Genomic DNA, 19,850 nt, shown 5'->3' with positions numbered 1-19,850 from the left:
GGGAGGGAGGAAGAATAGAGCTGAATGGAACACAAAGTGGGAAGGTTTATGGAGAAGGAGAAGGATTTAGAGAAGGAATGAAGGCAAAGCTTATTAATGCTGCTCTCCCTGATGAGGCAGGAAAGAAACTGAGAAGGAGGGTGACTCTCACAGCAGAGAAAGGAAGTAGAAAAAAATCATTCTGGCTCTCTAAATGGATGGTAGGAATCACCCACCAAGATGTCCTCCACCTCAGAGGGAGAAATACAATGCTTAGGAAACAGTTTAAACAGTTTAAAGCTTACACACAAACTGAGATAGAAGTTTTAGATTGATTTTATGTATATTTGAGTAAAGGAAATGTTTTTTGCTATTCTACAAATAAGTGGATGCATCCCACCAACATGTGTGCTCATCAAAATGATATATAACTGTGGCAGTCTGATACTAAAAATATGAGAGATGCTGAACAATATAAAAGAAGTAAGAAGCTTATAATCTGTTTTATAAATTAAAAGATTTAAACTTTGAATATACAGCATTATTTGATTTTAATCATCAATGATATGGTATTTCCTTTTTTTTTTAATCCCCGGAGGGATATTTTTTATTTTGCAAATACTACAAAAGCTACAAAGAAATATTAGGGAAGGGACTACAACTAAGGATAAAGGAGAGCAAACCACACTAAACTAAAACCCTAAGAGGAGGAGATCTTTTCACTGTTAGTAAAATTGTTAGTACTATAAGTGTTAATATCACAATATACTTGTAGAGTTCTTGCTTATAACAATTCACTATTTATATGTTATTTTATTAGTTGTTATGAGAGACATCTCTGATCATCTTCTTATTCTTCGCTTCAAAAGGCCATTTTTCAAGTCCTTCTGCCTTTACTTCGGCTTTCTGTCTCTGAAATCGTATACCACTCTGGCAGGTCCTGCACCCTTTTCTGCCGCAAAGTCCTCTTCCGTTCCAGAGGTAGCAGAGTCACTAGACTTCATTTCTTCCTCTTTGGACTCCTCCTCTGACCCCAGCTGACGTCTCAAAAATTCTTTAGCTTTAAAAGTGGAGTCTATCTTCACTCTTCTATCGTTGATCTTAAAGATGACACCCTCCGGAACCGCCCACCTGTATGATATCCCATTAGTTTGAAGGAAAGAAATTAAGTCCTTGTAGTTGTTTTCTCTTTTTAATTTCAAATGGAATGGCCATTAAGGTTTTGATGGTTACATTTCCCATTTTCAGTGGGGTTGCTGATGTTGCTTTTAAAATGGCATCTCTGGTTTGTCTACTTGAAAATCTGACCACTATTTATCCAGGTAGGCTATTTTTTAAAATGTAATTGGAGTATGCCCTATAGGCTGACTCCATTTCGTTTACAAGTTCGTCCACTGTTAAGCCTACTACTGGAGCGATTATCTCACTGAGCACCCTCTTCAGGTCTTCCCGATCCGTTTCAGGAACCCCCTGAAACCTGAGAATCATGTTAGCTTTTTCCATCTGTAGCTGCAAAACTCGATTCTCTTGGCAATTTTGCTTCGTTTCCACATCTCCCAACCTTCAACTTCTTGCTTGTGGTGTCTATCTCTTTAATTTTCTCGGTTGCCTGCTCCACTTCTTTCTCTGTTTCGTTCAGCTGAAGCTGCTGTGCTACAAAGTTTTTATTCATCACGGTCAGTTGCTGGTTAATACCATCGAGTTGTTCCATAAACGGCTTAATCATATCCGCCAGGAGTTTGAGGACATCTGCTCCCTCTTCCAGTTTCAGACTCTGACTGCCCGGCTTCGTTTTAAACATTCTCTGCTGGGCCACCATCTTTCCCATTTTGTTTACAGTTTCTGTCGCTTCCACGCAACTTGGAAAACTTGCCAAACACTTTGCAATTCAGATAAGTCTCTCAACCCACTTTCGGTTTACTTCCTCCCCTCTCCCCCTTCGTATCCCTTAGCCGCTCATTCGCATAAGAGGCATCCCTCTTTGCAATCTCTTTTTTCAACAGCGGGGGGGGGGATCGCTTTGCAAACTACTCCATTTTATTCAGAACTCATGTTCATTGTTGGTCAGTTTCTCTGATCGCGCTCAGTTTTACGCCATTCCGCTCGATCTCTGGTGCTTGTCCCGGTCAGTCCAGCTTGTGCCCGAAGGCCACTCAGTGACTGGACCATCGGGGCGGAGGGGAGTCTCAATTCTCCGGCATTACGCCATCGAAGAGGCTACCCCTCAAAAGCCCCCTGGTCTGGAGCCTATCACAAAGGCTCCGTGGGGGTGTCACTTGAGGTGGCACCCCTCCAGGCCGCTGGTGTGCAATTCGCCCTTCCCTGTTATGGGGAGAGTGTCCGCCATCGCTGTTCCATAGACCGGAAGTCCAATGATATGGTATTTCCTGACCTACCCTGGATAGCCCAGGTAAGCCCACTCTTGTCAGATCTTGGAAGCTAAGCAGGATCAACTCTGGCAAGTAAGTACTTGGATGGAAGACCTCTTTGAAACACCAGCGGTGGGGGCAGGTTTTATTCAGCCACCTCGCTGAATATCCTCCAGGTCCCCAGTAGGGGTCAGTCACCAGAGGTTGTCATGACTTCCAGGTGTACACACACTCACAACATACACATGCACATATGAAAAAAAAAATACAAAGAAATGATATGACATTTCCTGCATCAGTGATTTCCTTTGATCATCACTTCAAGAGCACCTGTTTTTCATGATAGATGCTGAAAATGGCCATGAGTCTATCACGATCAGGGCAGATGGAATAGTTAACTTCCCTCCCTAATAAAATACATCTGAAGAACAGCAAATAGTGGCTCCGATCATGGAATACATCCTTCCCACCTTTCCTTGTCTTCTTCAGACCACATCCCCCACACCACTCCAAAGCTGCTTCAGAGGTGCTGCAGCTCATGTAGCAAATCTGCAAAAATCATAGCTTCCTCCTGGTGTAAGTGGAAGCGCTTTCCACTTGTACAAGGGCACCTTAGAATCTAATCCTCTGTGTCTAGTTTGACATTACCAGTTTCAGCATTCAGGGACAGAACCTTGAGGTTGGTATGAGGTTGTGCAAACTCTCAAAGCTCTGATGGGGTCAAAAGGCCTATCGAAAGAGATGCAATGGATTCAGTAGAACCCACCCAGAGTCTCCTTTGCAAATGCCCATTTCTGGCACTTTTATGTCAGGGCACAAGGATGGGGCAAACAACAATGCAGCAGTGGTGGGGGTTATAACTGAACAAGAATTGGACTGGACTCCTACTAGCTGCTGTGTATTTTGTCTTGAATGAGAGGCTCAGCTGTAAATGCATATAGAGCCCTCATAGAGGTCTAACTTGAGATGCCTTGGAAGTCATCAGTATCTGCAGAGCCCATTCATGGTTCCATCTCAAATCAATTTCAGACTAGCCTAAGAAATTTCAGGAAGTCTGTAGCTTTTTACACTAAATAATAGATGGGATTCCTGAACTAATTCCCAGGCTCTTAGAAAATATGAGGCATAGCTATACTACAGACATAAAATTGTATAACAATCACTCTCTTGCCTCAGGTAATGCAATGAAAGTACTGTGGAAAGAAGGTAGGGATCCCTAAGTGATCATTCTCAACATCCTCACTAAACAACAAATTCTAAGTTTCTTTGAAGGAAGCCATGATAATTAAATTAATTATAAAACTGATATGAATTTGTGAGGTAGAAAGGACCAAACACTTTCTGGATTCTGGGTGCTTATGATTGCTTTCTTGTGTAGAAGTTAGACATTGTATCACCACAGCCCATAATAGAATATTTTCAGTTAAGATTCTTTGCTAGCCAAAATTAGGTAACTGTATACAATAGATAATTGGAGCCCAAATTTCAGAAACCATATTCTAGATGCATGTTGTAAAATAATGTGTACTTTTAAAATCATGTTCCAACCAGAGATTTATTTAGTTCAGTGTTCTGAATTTTAGCATTTTGCTTCAGATTTGGCCATTACCAGGCTTTTGACGATCTTCAGCAATTCTTCCATCACCACAGCTATCCCTTGGTATCCAAGAAGACGGCAGATTGTCTTGAAATGAGGGGGCCCCACAAAGTTGCGGTAGGAGCTATAGATGTGGCTGTATGCAATGTTGAGTGGCTGGAGAAAAATGAAAAAAAGTCAATTAACAGCATAATTACCTGCTCAAAGACTACTTGGGCCTCAGACAATTTATATGGCCACAACTATCTATCTCAATTTTATCCAGCCTGTCCAAAGAGCTCAGGATGGCCATCATTTTATCCTCATAACAAGCCTATGAAGAAGGCGGGGTCAATGAATTTGCCAACGTCATCCAGCTTTATAGCTGATGTCTCTCATCCAAGTCTTGCACTCTAGGAACTATTCCACACTGGCATGACTGCACTAGAGTGAGGAATACTGCATGAACTGCTCTGTCACTGATTCATTCTTTCTTCTCCAAGTTCCAGTACATGGATTTCAGAACACACCCTCCCCTTTTATTTATTTACATTATTTATAGACCGCCTCTCTCACTGAGACTCTAGGTGGATTATACATTGTAATCAGGGGTCATTTCCTGCAGGAGCGCACAGAAGCAGAGCTCCGGCAGTAAGGAGCCCAGGGGGTGGACACATGCAACAAGCCCCACCCCCTGCTCCCAGCAGCCCCAGGCCACGAGGAGCAAGAAGTCTTTCTTTCTTTCTTTCTTTCTTTCTTTCTTTCTTTCTTTCTTTCTTTCTTTCTCTTTTCCTTCGTATTTCCTTATCTCCCTCTTTCTTTCCCTCTTTTCCCCCTCCTTCTTTCCTTCTCTTCCCCCCCCTTCCTTCCTGTACAGATCTGCACGTCCCCCCCCCAGCTAGCCAAAACAGTCCAGTGGCACCTTTAAGGCCAAGTTTTATTCAGGCACAAGTTCTCCCTCCTCTGCTAGGGCAGATCTGTGTGCCCCCCCCATAACTAGCAATCCAAAACAGCCCAGTGGAGCCTGAGCAGTGGGTGTTGCCTTCTGACACACTTCCGGTGATGTCAGGGGGTGTGGCACATGCAAATAAGTTATGCTAATGAGCTCCTGCACCTCTTTTTCTATGACATGACCCCTGAGTGTGATCAATAAAATCAACAGGATGGGACATCCAATAAGTAGTGTAATAGGATTATAGTAATAGGAAATCTGAAAGCAAGCAGAAACCTGAACCGTAAAACGGCATGTTAAACATTGCAGAAAATACATAGCAGGATAATACATAAAGCAACAGCTAATACATACTATATGCACTAGTCTAGTCAACAGTCCCTTTTCATTTATTAAAGCATCAATTGTTTAAATTAATAAGGATTTGGTATACATTTGTAATAATAATTTGAGTTTCTTCCCCCCCCCTCTATTTTTATAATTTCAGGATACAACATCTGGTCTTTAAATAAGTGTACTAAAGATCTTGTATACATATGTTTGAATGTGTGTCTATACCAGGGGTCTTGTTGTAGAAAAAGAGCTGCCGGAGCTCATTAGCATAACTCATTAGCATAACTTATTTGCATATGCCACGCCCCCTGACATCACCGGAAGTGACAGAAGGCCACACCCCCTGACATCACCGGAAGTGTGTCAGAAGGCCCGGCTACTTACCCTCCTGCTTCATCCTCATTCCCAAACGGAATGAGGATCGAAGCAGAGGGCGGGGTAAAGAAGGGGGCGGGGCTTCACCACGTGACCGCCCCGCCCCCTAGAGGTTCTCTTCCGGAGCTCCGTACCTGAGAGCTCCCCCCCGACTAGAGCCCTGGTCTATACTATGTTGTATAGTGACCACTGAGGAAGGCCCTTTGAAGCCGAAACGCGTTTGGTCTTCAGTTGGAAAGTGTTGACCCATCATGTGTATTAATATTTGATATGCTTTTATTAGTCTGATACTTGAAAATTTTTTAACCAGGATATATTTTAATATGTGTACACTCTAATAAATTTTGTATTTTTATAATATATATGGTCAGCTTAACCCTTCTGGTTCGCAGTGTTATCTTGGGTTGAGTTCTTCCCTCCCCCCCCCTTTTCCAGTTTTTGACACTTGCAGAAGGCCTTGCTCCGATGAGCAAAGCAGCAGTGGCGGAGCATTAAGAGACAGATGGCCCTGCAGATATGCGGGTCCAAGGACAAAAAGGGCTTTGTATATGATAGGTAGGGTTGCCGGGTCTGAGTTGGAAAATACCTGGAGACTTTGAGGGTGGATCCAGGAGAGGGTGGAGTTTGGGGAGGGGAGGGGCCTCAGCATGGTACAATGCCATAGAGTCCACCCTTCAAAGCAGCCATTTTCTCCAGAGGAGCTGATCTCTGTCAGCTGGAGATGAGTTGTAAAAGCAGGAGATCCCCAGGCCCCACCTGGAGGCTGGCAGCCCTAATGCTAGTCAGTACCTTGAATCGAACTCAGTAACTCAGCAGTCAAAGGAGTGACTGCAGGACAAGATTAATATGTACACTCTGCCTAGCTCCTGACAATAATCAAGCAGCATCATTCTGTATCAACTGGAGTTTCCAAGCTGACTTCAAGGGCAGGCCCATGTACAGTGTATTACAATAGCGTAGCATTGTGGTGACTGTGGCATGAAGCCACATGACCAGATCAACTGAGTCAAGGCACAGAACCACCTTCTGGGCTAAATCAAAATGGCAGAAAGCATTTTTTGCAGCTGTCTTAACTTGCTTCTTCAGCACCTCTTAATTAAAATGTTCAGGCATTAATTAGGCTCACACACAGGTCTACCATGATGTGATCCACAAATACATGAACTGCTCCAGTAATCTTCCCCAGTAATGTATAATTTCAAATCACCCCGGAGGACCTAGTCTAAATAGATTTTCCAGTGTAGAAGCCAAAGCAAGGTTATTCTATTTTACTGTTTCCCGTTCAGTGTAATTAACACAAAGGAACTGGTTGTTCTGTGATTGCTAAATTAGTTTTTAGTCTGTGAAGAGCTGATTGAGGTCAGCAAATTTTTATACTTGAAAATAAGAAATCTATTCATTGTTTCTTTGTCAGGTAAAAAGAGAAAGTCTCATCTGCTGCTTTGACCCTGTATCTAGACCCTGTATCGCTTTCAAATCCCGGGATAAGTTTCTTGACAGGATAAATTTGTTGCCATTCCTTTTCTCCCTGTTTCTGACTAGTTCGATTTTCTGACGGTGGTTTCCCTGAAGCAGCTTATAGCTCTTAACGATGACAATGCAGTTTGGCAGGGCAGAGGAGAGAGGGGGAGTGCCCCCACCACTGCTGAGGCAGACAGGCAAAGTAGTCAAGCAAGTGGGCAAGCAGAGCAATGGAAAGAGCGGGTCAGGGACTGAGTGAGTGACCTGGGCGCTGCTGCCACTGGGGTTCCTCCTCCCCGTGCACATTTCTCAATGGTCCCTGCTTGCATATATATGAGTAACAGGTGGGCAGCGTAGGCTTTCCATGCCCATATGCGGAAGCAAGTATACTTTAGGAGTTAAACAGTTTCTGCTCCCCTTTTCAGAGACATAAGTTCGCAGCATCTCATATATGAGTGCTATCATCTCATGGTCCACCCCTGCCTAAAAATCATTACCCAGTAATGGACAGAGACAAATGGAACAAGTGAACTTGGAAGCCATCTGCTCCAAAATGTCCACTATGAAGATAGGGTATTATGTTCCCTCAGTTCCCTTGTCCTCCAGAGTCTTACTTCTTCCACCCTCTATGTGCTGTGTGTCATGTACAAAAACTCATACATGAGTTTCCCATTGGCCACTGGGAAAGTTGCCTTGGCATCCTATTGGCCCGTCCTACTGGCTCCTCCATTCTTACACCCCCACTTTTGATGTGTTGCACCTTGAGAGTTGTAGTTCTCAGTAGCCTTACTGCAACCATAGCTAAGGGAATTAGAACTACAACTCCCAAGTTGAGAGTCTCAAGAGGCTGTGGGGCATTAGAAGAGAGTCAGTTAAACTGTTAATCAGTTAAAGCAGCAGCTTTGAAATTGAAAGGTGTCATGTACAAAAACTCATACATCTCCAGCAGCCACTGTACAATGTTTCATACCTGAGAAAAGCACTCACTCATCTTCAACAGCTCAAAACTGAATCTGCCACTCCCATGTGGATGTTGAGCAGCCTTCTGCTCTTTTGCATTACAGCGCTCCTTAATTATGGTTGCACTAGGAGTAAGCCCCACTGTGGGAAGAAATACAACGAGCCCTCGAAAGAGGGTCCGGGTGAGTGTCCCGACTGTGGCCTTTCGGTGTTTAGCATCATTGTGTGTGCTTGGTACAAGCTGTCTTTTTACCCTGAGAAGTGCTTGTGATGGTAAACCATTGAAGCTGTTATCGTGAGGTTGCATGTGTATGTAGGGCAAGTGATATTGGTTGGCAGCCAGATGCAATGGTTCCCTGGAGATTTCCAGAGCCCATTGGGAGGTTGGGAACCCCAGTGAGCCATGTTCAGAAATGCTCAGAGGTGGAAATCACTGATCTGAACTTGTCACTGTTTGCTGATGCAGGTTTGAAATTGCAAACGGGAGGTACGCTAATAAGTGTTTATTGCTGTCTGCCATCCAACTGAGGAAGAAAGCAATTAAATAGCATTGAAATATATAAAATAAATAATATAACTGACATTTCTCTGACTGTGTAGACAGATGCTTTGGCCATGCCAATTGATGTTACGAATGATTATACTTTACATTTTCATTTAGGATTGGTTTTTTTTGAAAAACTGTTTGGATTAGCTGCTATTCATTCCCACATGGAAACGCTGGGCCCTGTTGCCTCACAAAATGTTAGAAAACATTGCAAATCCAGGCTCACATTTGAAATGCCTCATTTCCTTCTGCTGAGCTATAAGGCAGGGCTGTCTCATTTTGCTGCTCCAAGTGGCTAGCTAGGGTAGAAAAGCACCTCCTACTTTGCCATGTTTTCTGGGTTCCAAGTTCCATAGGTTGGGAAATACCTGAAAGCAGTTCCATAGGTTGGGAAATACCTGTAGATTTGAGGGGTATAGCCTGGGGAGGGCATGGTTTGGGGTGGAGAGGAACCTCAAGAGGGTATAATGCCATAGAATCCACTGCCCAAAGCAGCCCTTTTCTCCAGGAGATAGGGTTGCCAAATACCTTTTGTTCTGCGGGGGGGGGGGGACTCCTGGATGGCGTCTTGAGCGCACGCACCGCATGCACATCAGCCGGATGTGACGTGCTGACGCCGGGCATGCTGGGGGCGGGGCCACAGCCATTTGAGGGGAAAACATAGAGTTTTCCCCTCAGATGGCTGTGGCCCCGCCCCCAGCGTGCCCGGCGTCAGCATGTCACATCCGGCTGACGTGCACGCCGGGGTGGGTTTTCCCCCGGGGCCCGATTCCGCGGCGGCGGAAATTGGGCCTCCAAAGCGGGGGGAAATCTGCCCCCTGGGGGGAATTGGCAGCCCTACCAGGAGAACTGATCTTGGTCATCTGGATATCAGTTGTCTGGAGATCAATCGTAATTCAGAGAGATGTCCAGATCTTCCCTTTCCCCCCAACCCCTTTCAATTCCAAAGCTGTTTCCTGTTTAACTGAAAAACAGTTCCATTGTCTCCCTGCTAATGCCCCACAGCCTCAGACAGATGTTTTTCCTTTCCTTTCCCCCAACCCCTTTCAATTTCAAAGCTGCTGCTTTAACTGATTAACAGTTTAACTGACTCTCTTCTAATGCCCCACAGCCTCTTGATACTCTCAACTTGGGAGTTGTAGTTCTAATTCCCTTAGCTATGGTTGCAGTAAGGCTATTGAGAACGACAACTCTCAACGTGCAACACATCAAAAGTGGGGGGTATAAGAATGAAGGAGCTGGCAGGACGGGCCAATAGGATGCCAAGGCAACTTTCCCAGTGGCCAATGGGAGAGTAGGTGAGTTGTCGCCAGCACAGCTTGCCTTTTATATATATAGGATTTGGCTCTCGTCCAGGAACTGTCACAAACCGCGGAGACAACACAACAACAACAACACAGGAAGAAGCAAGGGAACAAACCAGCTCACCTGAAAAGCCCTGAATAGCAGGCTACAGCAGGAGCTGTTGGAAATTCCCCAGTCATTTGTATTACTCAGCAATTCTGGTCTCACAAAGGAGACTGTACATGTCCTTGCACTGCTTTTCTCCATACAACATCACTGATGGCCAAATAGCCATCTTACCACAGCATGAGGTAAAGTACTGGGAAGCTGAAGCCAGGAGAATTCATCTGTTGCTGATGCTCTATTCATATAATGATGACTACTACAGAAAAGTTGGTTCTTCTGAATCAAATGTATGGGAGAAGTATATATCTACTACTGATTTTGCTAAACAAAGCATTATTTTAAGTTGCATCTTTATATTTCCCCTAGCCAAGATTCGATTCTAGTTCACATTTACACTAGAGAGAATTCACTCATTCACTTTCTACTACACTGCAATCCGATACACAGAAATCAACACTAATAGTTTTCAAGGATGGAAAATAAAATATAACAAATGGATAATTTTATATCTTTTGTTGAATGAGCATTTGGTGGTGGAAAAATACATAAATTGTGGAGCTATGCAAAATTTGTCGTTGCGTAGACTGGCAAGGTTATTGAAGACACATCTTATTAAGTCCCTATGGCCCCCAGGTGGAAGCTTTTGCAAATAGCACCATGGTATACTATAGTGTGTGTAATGTGCAGCAATGCTTACATGTCAACCCTCCATGTTACACAAGGAAGGAAGGAAAGGACTATGGCTCACTAACAGAGGACAGGCTTTGAATACAGAATATTCCAAAAATAATTTTGCTCTGCCTAAACTTAAAGAGTCTGTAACAACTAATTAGAGTAGGCAAGGATCAGGGCTCTAGTCGGGGGGGGAGCTCTCAGGTACGGAGCTCCGGAAGAGAACCTCTAGGGGGCGGGGCGGTCACGTGGTGAAGCCCCGCCCCCTTCTTTACCCCGCCCTCTGCTTCGATCCTCATTCCGTTTGGGAATGAGGATGAAGCAGGAGGGTAAGTAGCCGGGCCTTCTGACACACTTCCGGTGATGTCAGGGGGTGTGGCCTTCTGTCACTTCCGGTGATGTCAGGGGGCGTGGCATATGCAAATAAGTTATGCTAATGAGTTATGCTAATGAGCTCCGGCAGCTCTTTTTCTACAACAAGACCCCTGGCAAGGATGAAATAAATATTATCCTAGCTGGAGTAATTCATAGACCATAGCTACTCTCAGCTAAGATACAGAGCAAAATGTCATATCAAGATACCTTTCTTACTCACTGTAAATAACAGAATGGTCAACATACCAAACATCTATAAACTCTGATATTTTGTCTGGCACAAAATGCTGAGAACATTGTTTCACCAGTGCCTAAGTAAATTTTTATTCACTCCTTGAGAGCATATTAGAAAACCAAACATTTCACAGAACCTCATTTAAAAGAAAAAAAGATTCACTACTTTCTCTGAGTCGCAAGGGGTAGTGTGCAATTTCACTTTGAGGTGATCAAGAAACATAGCAAAATACAGGATACTTCTCTTCTATGCCCTGAGTATTCAGTATATTCAGCACTACCATATGAACATAAATTACACTGTATTTCATCTCACAATTCAAATAGAACCAATCAATCAAAACTTTTATTAGGCATTAAATAGAACTAAATATAAGAATGTTTAGTTTTGTTTTTTATAGTCAGAAGTTCACCTATTTTCTCCTCTGGTGCATTCAGAATAGAATTCAGTGAATTTAGAAAGAATATTCAAGATAATGAGAGGGCTTTTATTTCACCCTAAAGAGATTTTGTTGCTGATGTTTCCTCTTGATATTAGGGAAACCTGTTTGCTTGGTAATATTACCATATCACTTGGCAATTTTGCTTCTCTCTCCAGTTCTGATAATGTTTTCTCCCCAGGCATGTATGAAGTATGATCTCATCATATATTCTGATTTCTTAAAAAATGGCTTGCAAGTATGTTTCTCAACCCACCTTAGATCCATAAAGATAGTATGGTTGGACATTGGCTGGTTTGTCTCTCTGAGGTTCTTGTGTAAATGGAATTGCTGTCCGTACGAACCTGCAGTGTATGGAAATGAGAAGACAATGGGTTCATAACTTTTTTTGGAGCAGCTGTGCTACATTTTTGAATAAAACCATGTAGGGTGTTTAAATAAACCCTACAGTACATGCTAAATGAAAGAGCATATCAAATCCTTTTCCCCTTCAAAATAACTGATTTTACTAATATTTCCAGTCTAAAACAATATTATGATTGTTTTCAACCACAATGCTTGAGGAATAATAAAACATTTTACCTGCCAGAAGTGTATATTTATAGCTACGACCACCAGCTACCACTTGTAACTGCAGGCACTTAAAAAGTATGTTAAATAAAGATGCATTGTTTATTCACAAAAGGAACAATCATAAACAGATATACTCAGGGGTAAATTCCCTTTTATTCCATTGGGCTTACTCCCAGGAAAGCATTCTTAGGATTGTAGCCAATGTCTTCAATAAATGAAATATAACAATATTACAATCAAGAAACTCATTACAGTGACTGAGCTTCATGTCTATAACTAATTCTATCACAATTATATATAAACCAACTTTGTGTGTGAAATTCTCCAACCCTCCTACCACCTCCCCAACCCTCCCACCACCTCCAACCTTGACCAACTACATTTTGAGATTTTTTTAAATAAAAAATTTCTTTTGCACAAATCCTGACTAGTTGAAGATATATGCGCGATACATCGAAAATACAATAATGTATGACATTATTCAAGTAATTCATCCTGGTTTCATTCAGTTAAAATACTAAGAATATGCAAAGGTCATGTGGCATTGGTGAGCTATGCTGAGCATTCAAAGTGGAACATTCGGTGCGAGGTTGGGGTTTTTTTACCTGTTAGTTGATCCATTGTAGCAGTAATTAGGTAAAAAGTCAAAGTTTAGCTCCCAGAAGACATGCAGGGTAATGCGTCCATATGGAGCAGAGACATTGTGATTGGCTTCCCGGAACATGGCATCAAAACTATCCAAGGTCATGTGCTTGCATAGCAGTCTGTGTGTCAGGCGGTTTATTTCCAAAAGCCACTCAAGCTCCTGCTCCCAGAGAAAGCAGCATCAAGAAGACATTGTGTGTTATCAAGATCACAGCAGAAAAATCTCATTACATCAGCAAGGAGATGAGATATAAGGCAGGCTGCATATGCACATCCCTTTCACTCTAAAGTCAAGGAAAGTGGCATATGAACTGGGTGGGGTTTATCATTTTTATACTAGGAAAGGGAAAAAAATATAGACCTCTCTAAGCACAACATTTCCAGAATGTCACCTTTTACATCAGAATATTAGCAAGGTGGAAAATTGTATTTTTACACTGCTTGAATATGGACAGTTATCTAAGGAAGTACACAATGTGTAACAGTTCCACAGTCAACAACATCAAATTTGAATAGATACAGAGAACGGAGATACAAACTACACATTTTATTTAACAAATATTACTGAAACCAATGTTTCCCTTCCACTAAGTGATCACGTAAAATATTAGATCCAACTATATATCTTAGCATTTATACAGCACTTCGAAGTCCACACATGCATTTATCTCAGTGATCCTTGGGGGTGTTAAGTGCCATCAAGTCGCTTCCAACTTAAGGTGACCCTATGAATTAATGATCCCAAAAATACCTTATCATTAACTGCCTTGGGTCAGGTGTTATGAACTGAGGGCCATAGCTTCCTTGACTGGGTCAATGCATCTCATGTTGGGTCTACCTCTTTTCCTGCTGCCTTCAACTTTTCCTAGCATTATTGTCTTTTCCCATGAGTCTTGCATTCTCATAATGTGACCAAAGTACAAGAGTCTCAGTTTGGGCATTTTAGCTTTTAGGAAAAGTTCAGGCTTGATTTGATCTAGAACCCACTTATTTGTCTTTTGGGCATTCCATGGTATTTGTAAAACTCCACATCCAAACTGAATCTTCTTCCTGTCAGCTTTCTCTGTTGTCCAACTTTCAAACTCATACACAGTAATGGAGAACAGTATGAATTATCCTGATCATGGTTGCCAGTGATACATCTTTACACTTGAAGACCCTTTCTAGCTCCTTCATGGCTGCCTTCTCAGTCTCAATCTCCTTCTGATTTCATGGTTGCAGTCTCCCTTTTGGTTGATGATGGAGCTACGGAACAGAAAATCTTGAACAATTTCCATTTCTTTATCATCAGCCTTAAACCTGTGTAATTACTCAGTAGTCATTAGTTCTCTCTTCTTCATGTTCAGATGTAATCCTGCTTTGGCACTTTCTCATTTAATCTTCATCAGTAGTTGTTTCTAGTCTTCACTATTTTCTGCAAGTAATGTGGTGCCATTGGCATATCTCAAAACATTAATGTTGCTTCCACCAATTTTCATTCCACCTTTCTCTAAATCTAATCCAGTTTTTCTTATATGTTCTGCATATAGATTGAATAGATAGGGAGATGAAATACATTCTTGTCTGACACCTTTGCCAACTGGAAACCATTTGTTTCTCCATATCCTGTCCTAACAGTTCTCTCTTGTCCAGAGTACAGGTTGTACATCAAAACATTCAAATATTGTGGCATATCCATTTCTTTTAAAACCAACTATAGCTTGGAGGACCTGGTGTGATGTGGTCCATGGGGTCGTCAAAAGTTGGACTCGACTGTGCGACTGAACAACAACATAGCTTTTCATAATCTAAACAATCAAAAGCTTTGCTGTAACCTATGAAACACAAGCTGATTTTCTTCTGAAATTATCTTGTATGCTCCAGTAACCAACATAAATTTGCAATATGATTTCTGATGCCTCTTTCTTTTCTGAATCCAGCTTGAATATCTGGCACTTCTCATTCCCTACATAAACCCTTGCAACTCTTCTTATTGCATATGGGGTGTCTGTGGGGCGGAGTGTAACATCTAAGACAACCAAGTGAGTTCATGTCAAAGCCAAGATTTGAGGGCTTCCAAACTGCAGACTTAACTTTTACAAATCAATCCCTTACAGTGTAACCCTAAACAAAGTTACACCTTTCTAAGTCCATTGAAGCCAATGGATTCAAAAGTATGTCACCTGTTTAGGATTGTACTGTCAGTCACTATGCAAGAATAGCTCTGAAGTGCAATCATTTTGTGACTGAACTATCTGAAGGTTTTCCTAATATATTGAGTAATCATTTCTGCCTCCTCCTTACAAACAAGAGAGTAAAAGACCCTATACATTACAATGAATTGTCATACTGTAGGGGCTGTCAGCAATCACAAGAAAATACTGACGTGCTCACTTCGGCAACACATATACTAAAAGAAAATACTGACAATTCTTCTGTCATCAAGAGGTAGCATGGTGAATGTGGACAGCCTCCATTCACGGTCACTGCCAACAGATGTGTACAGAATTATCAACAGGTACATTGAATAGATTCTACAGTAATTAAGCACACAATAAACCTCCCAGTATACCTTTAGGTAGAAACCAGAAAATACAGATAGTTAGAGATGTGGTATCTGAGCAACTGGGAATAGTTCTGTTCATCTAAATTCTATCCCCTCTTCACTTACCACAATAGATGTCAGGTCCTCGCTCTCAAAACGACTAATGGCCTGGTCTAGTGATTTGTACATTGCAGCTGAGATACGCTGGGTGATAAGCCTGTTTAAGTCAATTGACCTACCTAGAAGCTGTGGAAAAAGGAAAACGAAGACAGCAAATAAAAACAGATTTTTTAAAAAATGTCCAACCCTCAGGACAAAACTAATTTGGATCATAAATTATTATTACCTAAATAAAATTAACCTGTGTCCTGAAAATATTATCCCTTTTTATTTCCAATAAACTTAGGCCCAGGTCCAAAATTAACTGGGCTGTCACTATGCTAAATTCTCATGGCTTATTCACTTGTGCATAAGTTGCCTATATTTTTAAGTGGGCACATCGTGTGTTTTTCTGATCTAGAGGCATACAAGCACACTCCAGAATGCACACAGAATGCTCATCCATATAGGCTGCCACATTAATTCCAATGGAGAGGCAGGTCCATTGACAGTATGCTATTTTCTAACATGAGCTGTTAATTCATTCAGCCAATGCCTGTGATTTTACTAGAGAAACAAAAAACTAAATTGGATCAACTGGAGAGTTTCCACGGATAGAACAATTTCCATTCATAGATCATGATGGTCTTGCTCTTGCTCCCACAGCCCAAAATACCCCCTGAAATATTGCTATGCTGGCAAATTCATTTTATGAATCAAACTTTTTTCCTATGTGAGGTCCATCCCTAGATGCAGGGTGATGGATGAAGCAACCTTGAGCTGATGCGGTTATCTGAACCATGCTATTGGTAATTATAAGCTCCTTTACACATGTATCTTGTGAATGATGTGGAGTCTCATGCTCAACCCATAAACATCTGCATGTAAAGGGAATGTGTGAACTGACCTATCTGGCATGCCATATAAATACTGTGTACCCTATTGAAATGAGCAAAGTTGTACCTGGACATGTCTCTGTTTGAGCAGTGTCTCATAACGGTTGGATGGTGGGTAAGGGATAATCACTCCATAATTCTTACATTCAGCCCTGAACCGTTTATCCAGTAACACACTGCAAGTGGAAAATAGTGTTAATACATTTACTTGAAGGTGTCCTGATGGCCAAGATTCACATCTGCATAATAGGAGACAACTGTAATATATTTCATCCCCTGCTTTCTATGTTTTGTATTCTAACTCATTATGAACTCTGTTGCAGGAGTGTGGTGAGTAGAAGACTCATAAACAGCAGGTAGTTGGAAATCAAAATGGGTTACAGAAATTAATCAAACATAGATATTAGCTAATTTGATTATGTAGATTTAGTGCATGGAAAATTGCATGAGCTACTCTAAATATGGTATCTGGCCTTTTCCTGGTTTTGCTGGTACATGTTTTTCATGGCACAGAAGACTTAGCTTAGGTGTCACAATTTAGCCAAGTTATGATATTCTGTTCTTTAAAAGATAGCCAGTCAATAGTTGGCAATAGTTCCTACCTAGTGGGTAGCATCCAGTGGTAGGATCCAGAATGCATTTTTTCCACTAATAAAATTCTTCCTGCTGCAGATCTCTGATTTGCCACTTGTGCTGTTCTTGGCGGGTCCCTGCCCCACAGAAGCAGTGTTTCAGGGAAATCAATGGGTTGCAGCAGGAAGGGGGAGAAAGAAGTCGCTTGCGTGAATTTATTCTGGATCCAATCCAATGCATGCTAAATCGGGCTTTAAAATACCATTGTGCCACCTCTTTATAGATTTCCCCCACAACAAGGAGAATTGCCTGGGAAACCCTTCCAATTCTGTCTGAGATTAATAGACTCTATTCCCTCCAGCTACCAACTGCCACTGCTGAGGCCATCAGAAGGAGAGAAAGCAGCTCAGTGAACATTTTATTGAATGATAATTGTAATCAGGGGTCATTCGTAGAAAAAGAGGTGCAGGAGCTCATTAGCATAACTCATTAGCATAACTTATTTGCATATGCCACACCCCCTGACATCACCAGAAGTGTCATCAATACAAAGTGAAATGCTGCATAAGTTCACACAAAGAAATTAATGCTGAAATCCAACTTCCATGTTGTTTATAATTCTTGTATTTCAACAGGTGGACATCATCCAGACATCCAGACACCAGAGTGCCGACAAGATGTACAGAACGGGACGAACTTCTCGGGTTTTGCCGTTCGTTTCGAGAACAATCTTTATCAAACTTCAATTTCCAGTGGTCCTTTCACAGTCTAATTCACCACTAAGGTATCCAAACATTCAGGAAGGCTTCTAACAGCTCTTATCACCAACCATTATTATTTCACTATGGACAGAAGTTGGATTTCAGCATTAATTTCTTTGTGTGAACTTATGCAGCATTTCACTTTGTATTGATGTCATATGTATTGCTGTGCCCTTAGTTTCTGTTCTTATCACCAGAAGTGTGTCAGAAGGCAACACCCACCGCTCAGGCTCCACTGGACTGTTTTGGATTACTACCTATTGGGGGGGGGGGACACAGATCTGACCTCACATAGGAGGGAGAGCTTGTACCTGAAGGTGGGCCGGGGGGGGGCTCTGCAATTTACCTGGCTGCTTCTTGCTCCTCATGGTGTAACTGAGGGCTGCTGGGAGCAGGGGGTGGGGCTTGTTGCATGTGCCCGCCCCCTGGGCTCCTTGCTGCCGGAGCTCCGCTCCTGTGCGCCCTCGCAGGAAATGACCCCTGATTGTAATATGTATTGTCTTTTGATCCCTGTGAGTTGCTTTGAGAACCTATTTGCCTGGAAACTGAGAACAGATAAATATAAATCTGCAATGTTATTATTCTGGGAAATGATCTCCCACTCCTGTGGCTCACTGCAATCATTTCTGCACCTGTGCTGTTCTCCTCTCTTTCGTCTTTTTTAAAAAAGTTCTTCCTATTTTCTGTGGTCTGATCACATGCACAAAACATAAGATTTTAAGGCCAGATTAAAAAAAAATCTCTTTGTAAAACCTAGACAACAGAAATCAGTAGAAGCCTCCTACCTGCCAGCCATTGCTTTATAGTAAGCAAAGATCTGATCTGCCAGTTTGTATACAAACTGATCAAAACACAAGTTCACCTAGTAGAAGAAATGTGAAAGGAACAGACTTTAGAACAAATACGCCAGTGAATACTTGCTTGTGGAAGTCCTAAACAAGTTGATCAAAACAAAACAAAACAAAACAACACAAAAAGAAACTCACTTCAGCTTCAATTTCATCATAGAGAAACTGCTTCTTAAACTTCGTCAAAGCATAATATGCACTGTCATTGTAGAGGTCCAATGGGTACAGCACATACCTGCAATTAAGGTAACAGGTAATTTCACTTCAAACATCACTGACAATTCAACATCCCCAGCAGTTTAGAGACTACAGCAGCGTAAGCTCTTGTGGGAGGGAGAGGTCAGTTAGGATAGGGCCACAACACTGGTTAGTGTGTGTCTCTGTATGTGTGTGTATGAACTGTTTACTTCCATACCATTTCCCTCATGACAAGGAAAACTTCTGAACTACCATTAAAAGCCAGTCTTATGGCTTTCTGCCTCAAATGAAAATAATCTCTATCATTAAGAGGCAAGTACTTTGTATTCGTCACATTTCTTCTCACATGCTAGAATTACGACTGCAAATAAAACAATATCTTTGCCAACTGCTGTTCTCAAGCTGCTCATGCTCATTCATGTCACAATACACTCTTTGTTATCTTTGAGTTCTTACTCCATCATGGAAGGCTCTTTGGTTTCCAGGATGTGATCTGTTAGAATCCAAGGCATAGACATCTCAATGGGGAACTGAATTCGACGGCCCATGGTCAATTCCAGAAAAAATTCTCGGAACCAAAGCTGAGATAAGTCACAACACTGTTGAAGAGCTTCTGAAAACAAACAATATATACCCAGCATCAAGAGGGAGAAAGACTCACTACTTACTCAGAACAGCATACTGTTATCCCATCATTGCTACTTACCACTGATGTTGAGAAGATGAGTGAAAAAAAATGATTGCTTGTGGAACTCTTCAATGGCCAGAACTATTGGTCCATCCAGGCTGCTCCTGAGAGTCTTCTTTGACCCACTCTTGTCTGCAATGAGGGACTCCAGCATGGTTCTTACCATATAAAGCTGCAAGAAAATGCCCATTTTTTCATTATTTTTCAAAATGAAGCCTCTTTTCCAAGTCCTGACTATGGGTGTCAGAGTGCATTCATCTGTATTTTGTCTTTATATGCTTACACGTGGGAGACCCATAAGGATTTGCAGGGGACATCTCATTTACCCCTGTATTCCTTCACCACATTATTTTCTCTTTCCC

The 19,850-nt window shown here is 41.9% G+C and overlaps 1 protein-coding gene across 1 annotated transcript in view; it reads right to left on the bottom strand.

The window, feature by feature from the left end:
• The window catches only part of LOC107124835 (cytoplasmic FMR1-interacting protein 2), a 119,186-nt gene that overhangs the window by 29,107 nt on the left and 70,229 nt on the right, over positions 1 to 19,850 (bottom strand). Inside the window, exons 16-24 of the mRNA XM_015428342.1 lie at positions 19,507 to 19,660; positions 19,257 to 19,413; positions 18,741 to 18,837; positions 18,540 to 18,616; positions 16,488 to 16,596; positions 15,552 to 15,671; positions 12,862 to 13,061; positions 11,940 to 12,027; positions 3,958 to 4,101 (exon numbers count right to left, since the gene is read on the bottom strand). Of these exons, the coding sequence (XP_015283828.1) occupies positions 3,958 to 4,101; positions 11,940 to 12,027; positions 12,862 to 13,061; positions 15,552 to 15,671; positions 16,488 to 16,596; positions 18,540 to 18,616; positions 18,741 to 18,837; positions 19,257 to 19,413; positions 19,507 to 19,660 (1,146 nt within the window). The remainder of the gene's footprint in view (positions 1 to 3,957; positions 4,102 to 11,939; positions 12,028 to 12,861; positions 13,062 to 15,551; positions 15,672 to 16,487; positions 16,597 to 18,539; positions 18,617 to 18,740; positions 18,838 to 19,256; positions 19,414 to 19,506; positions 19,661 to 19,850) is intronic.

Source organism: Gekko japonicus, unplaced genomic scaffold (assembly GCF_001447785.1).
Source record: "Gekko japonicus isolate JY-2015 unplaced genomic scaffold, Gekko_japonicus_V1.1 scaffold635, whole genome shotgun sequence".
Taxonomy (NCBI): Eukaryota; Metazoa; Chordata; class Lepidosauria; order Squamata; family Gekkonidae; genus Gekko; species Gekko japonicus.
This window is presented reverse-complemented; position numbering and strand designations above follow the sequence as displayed.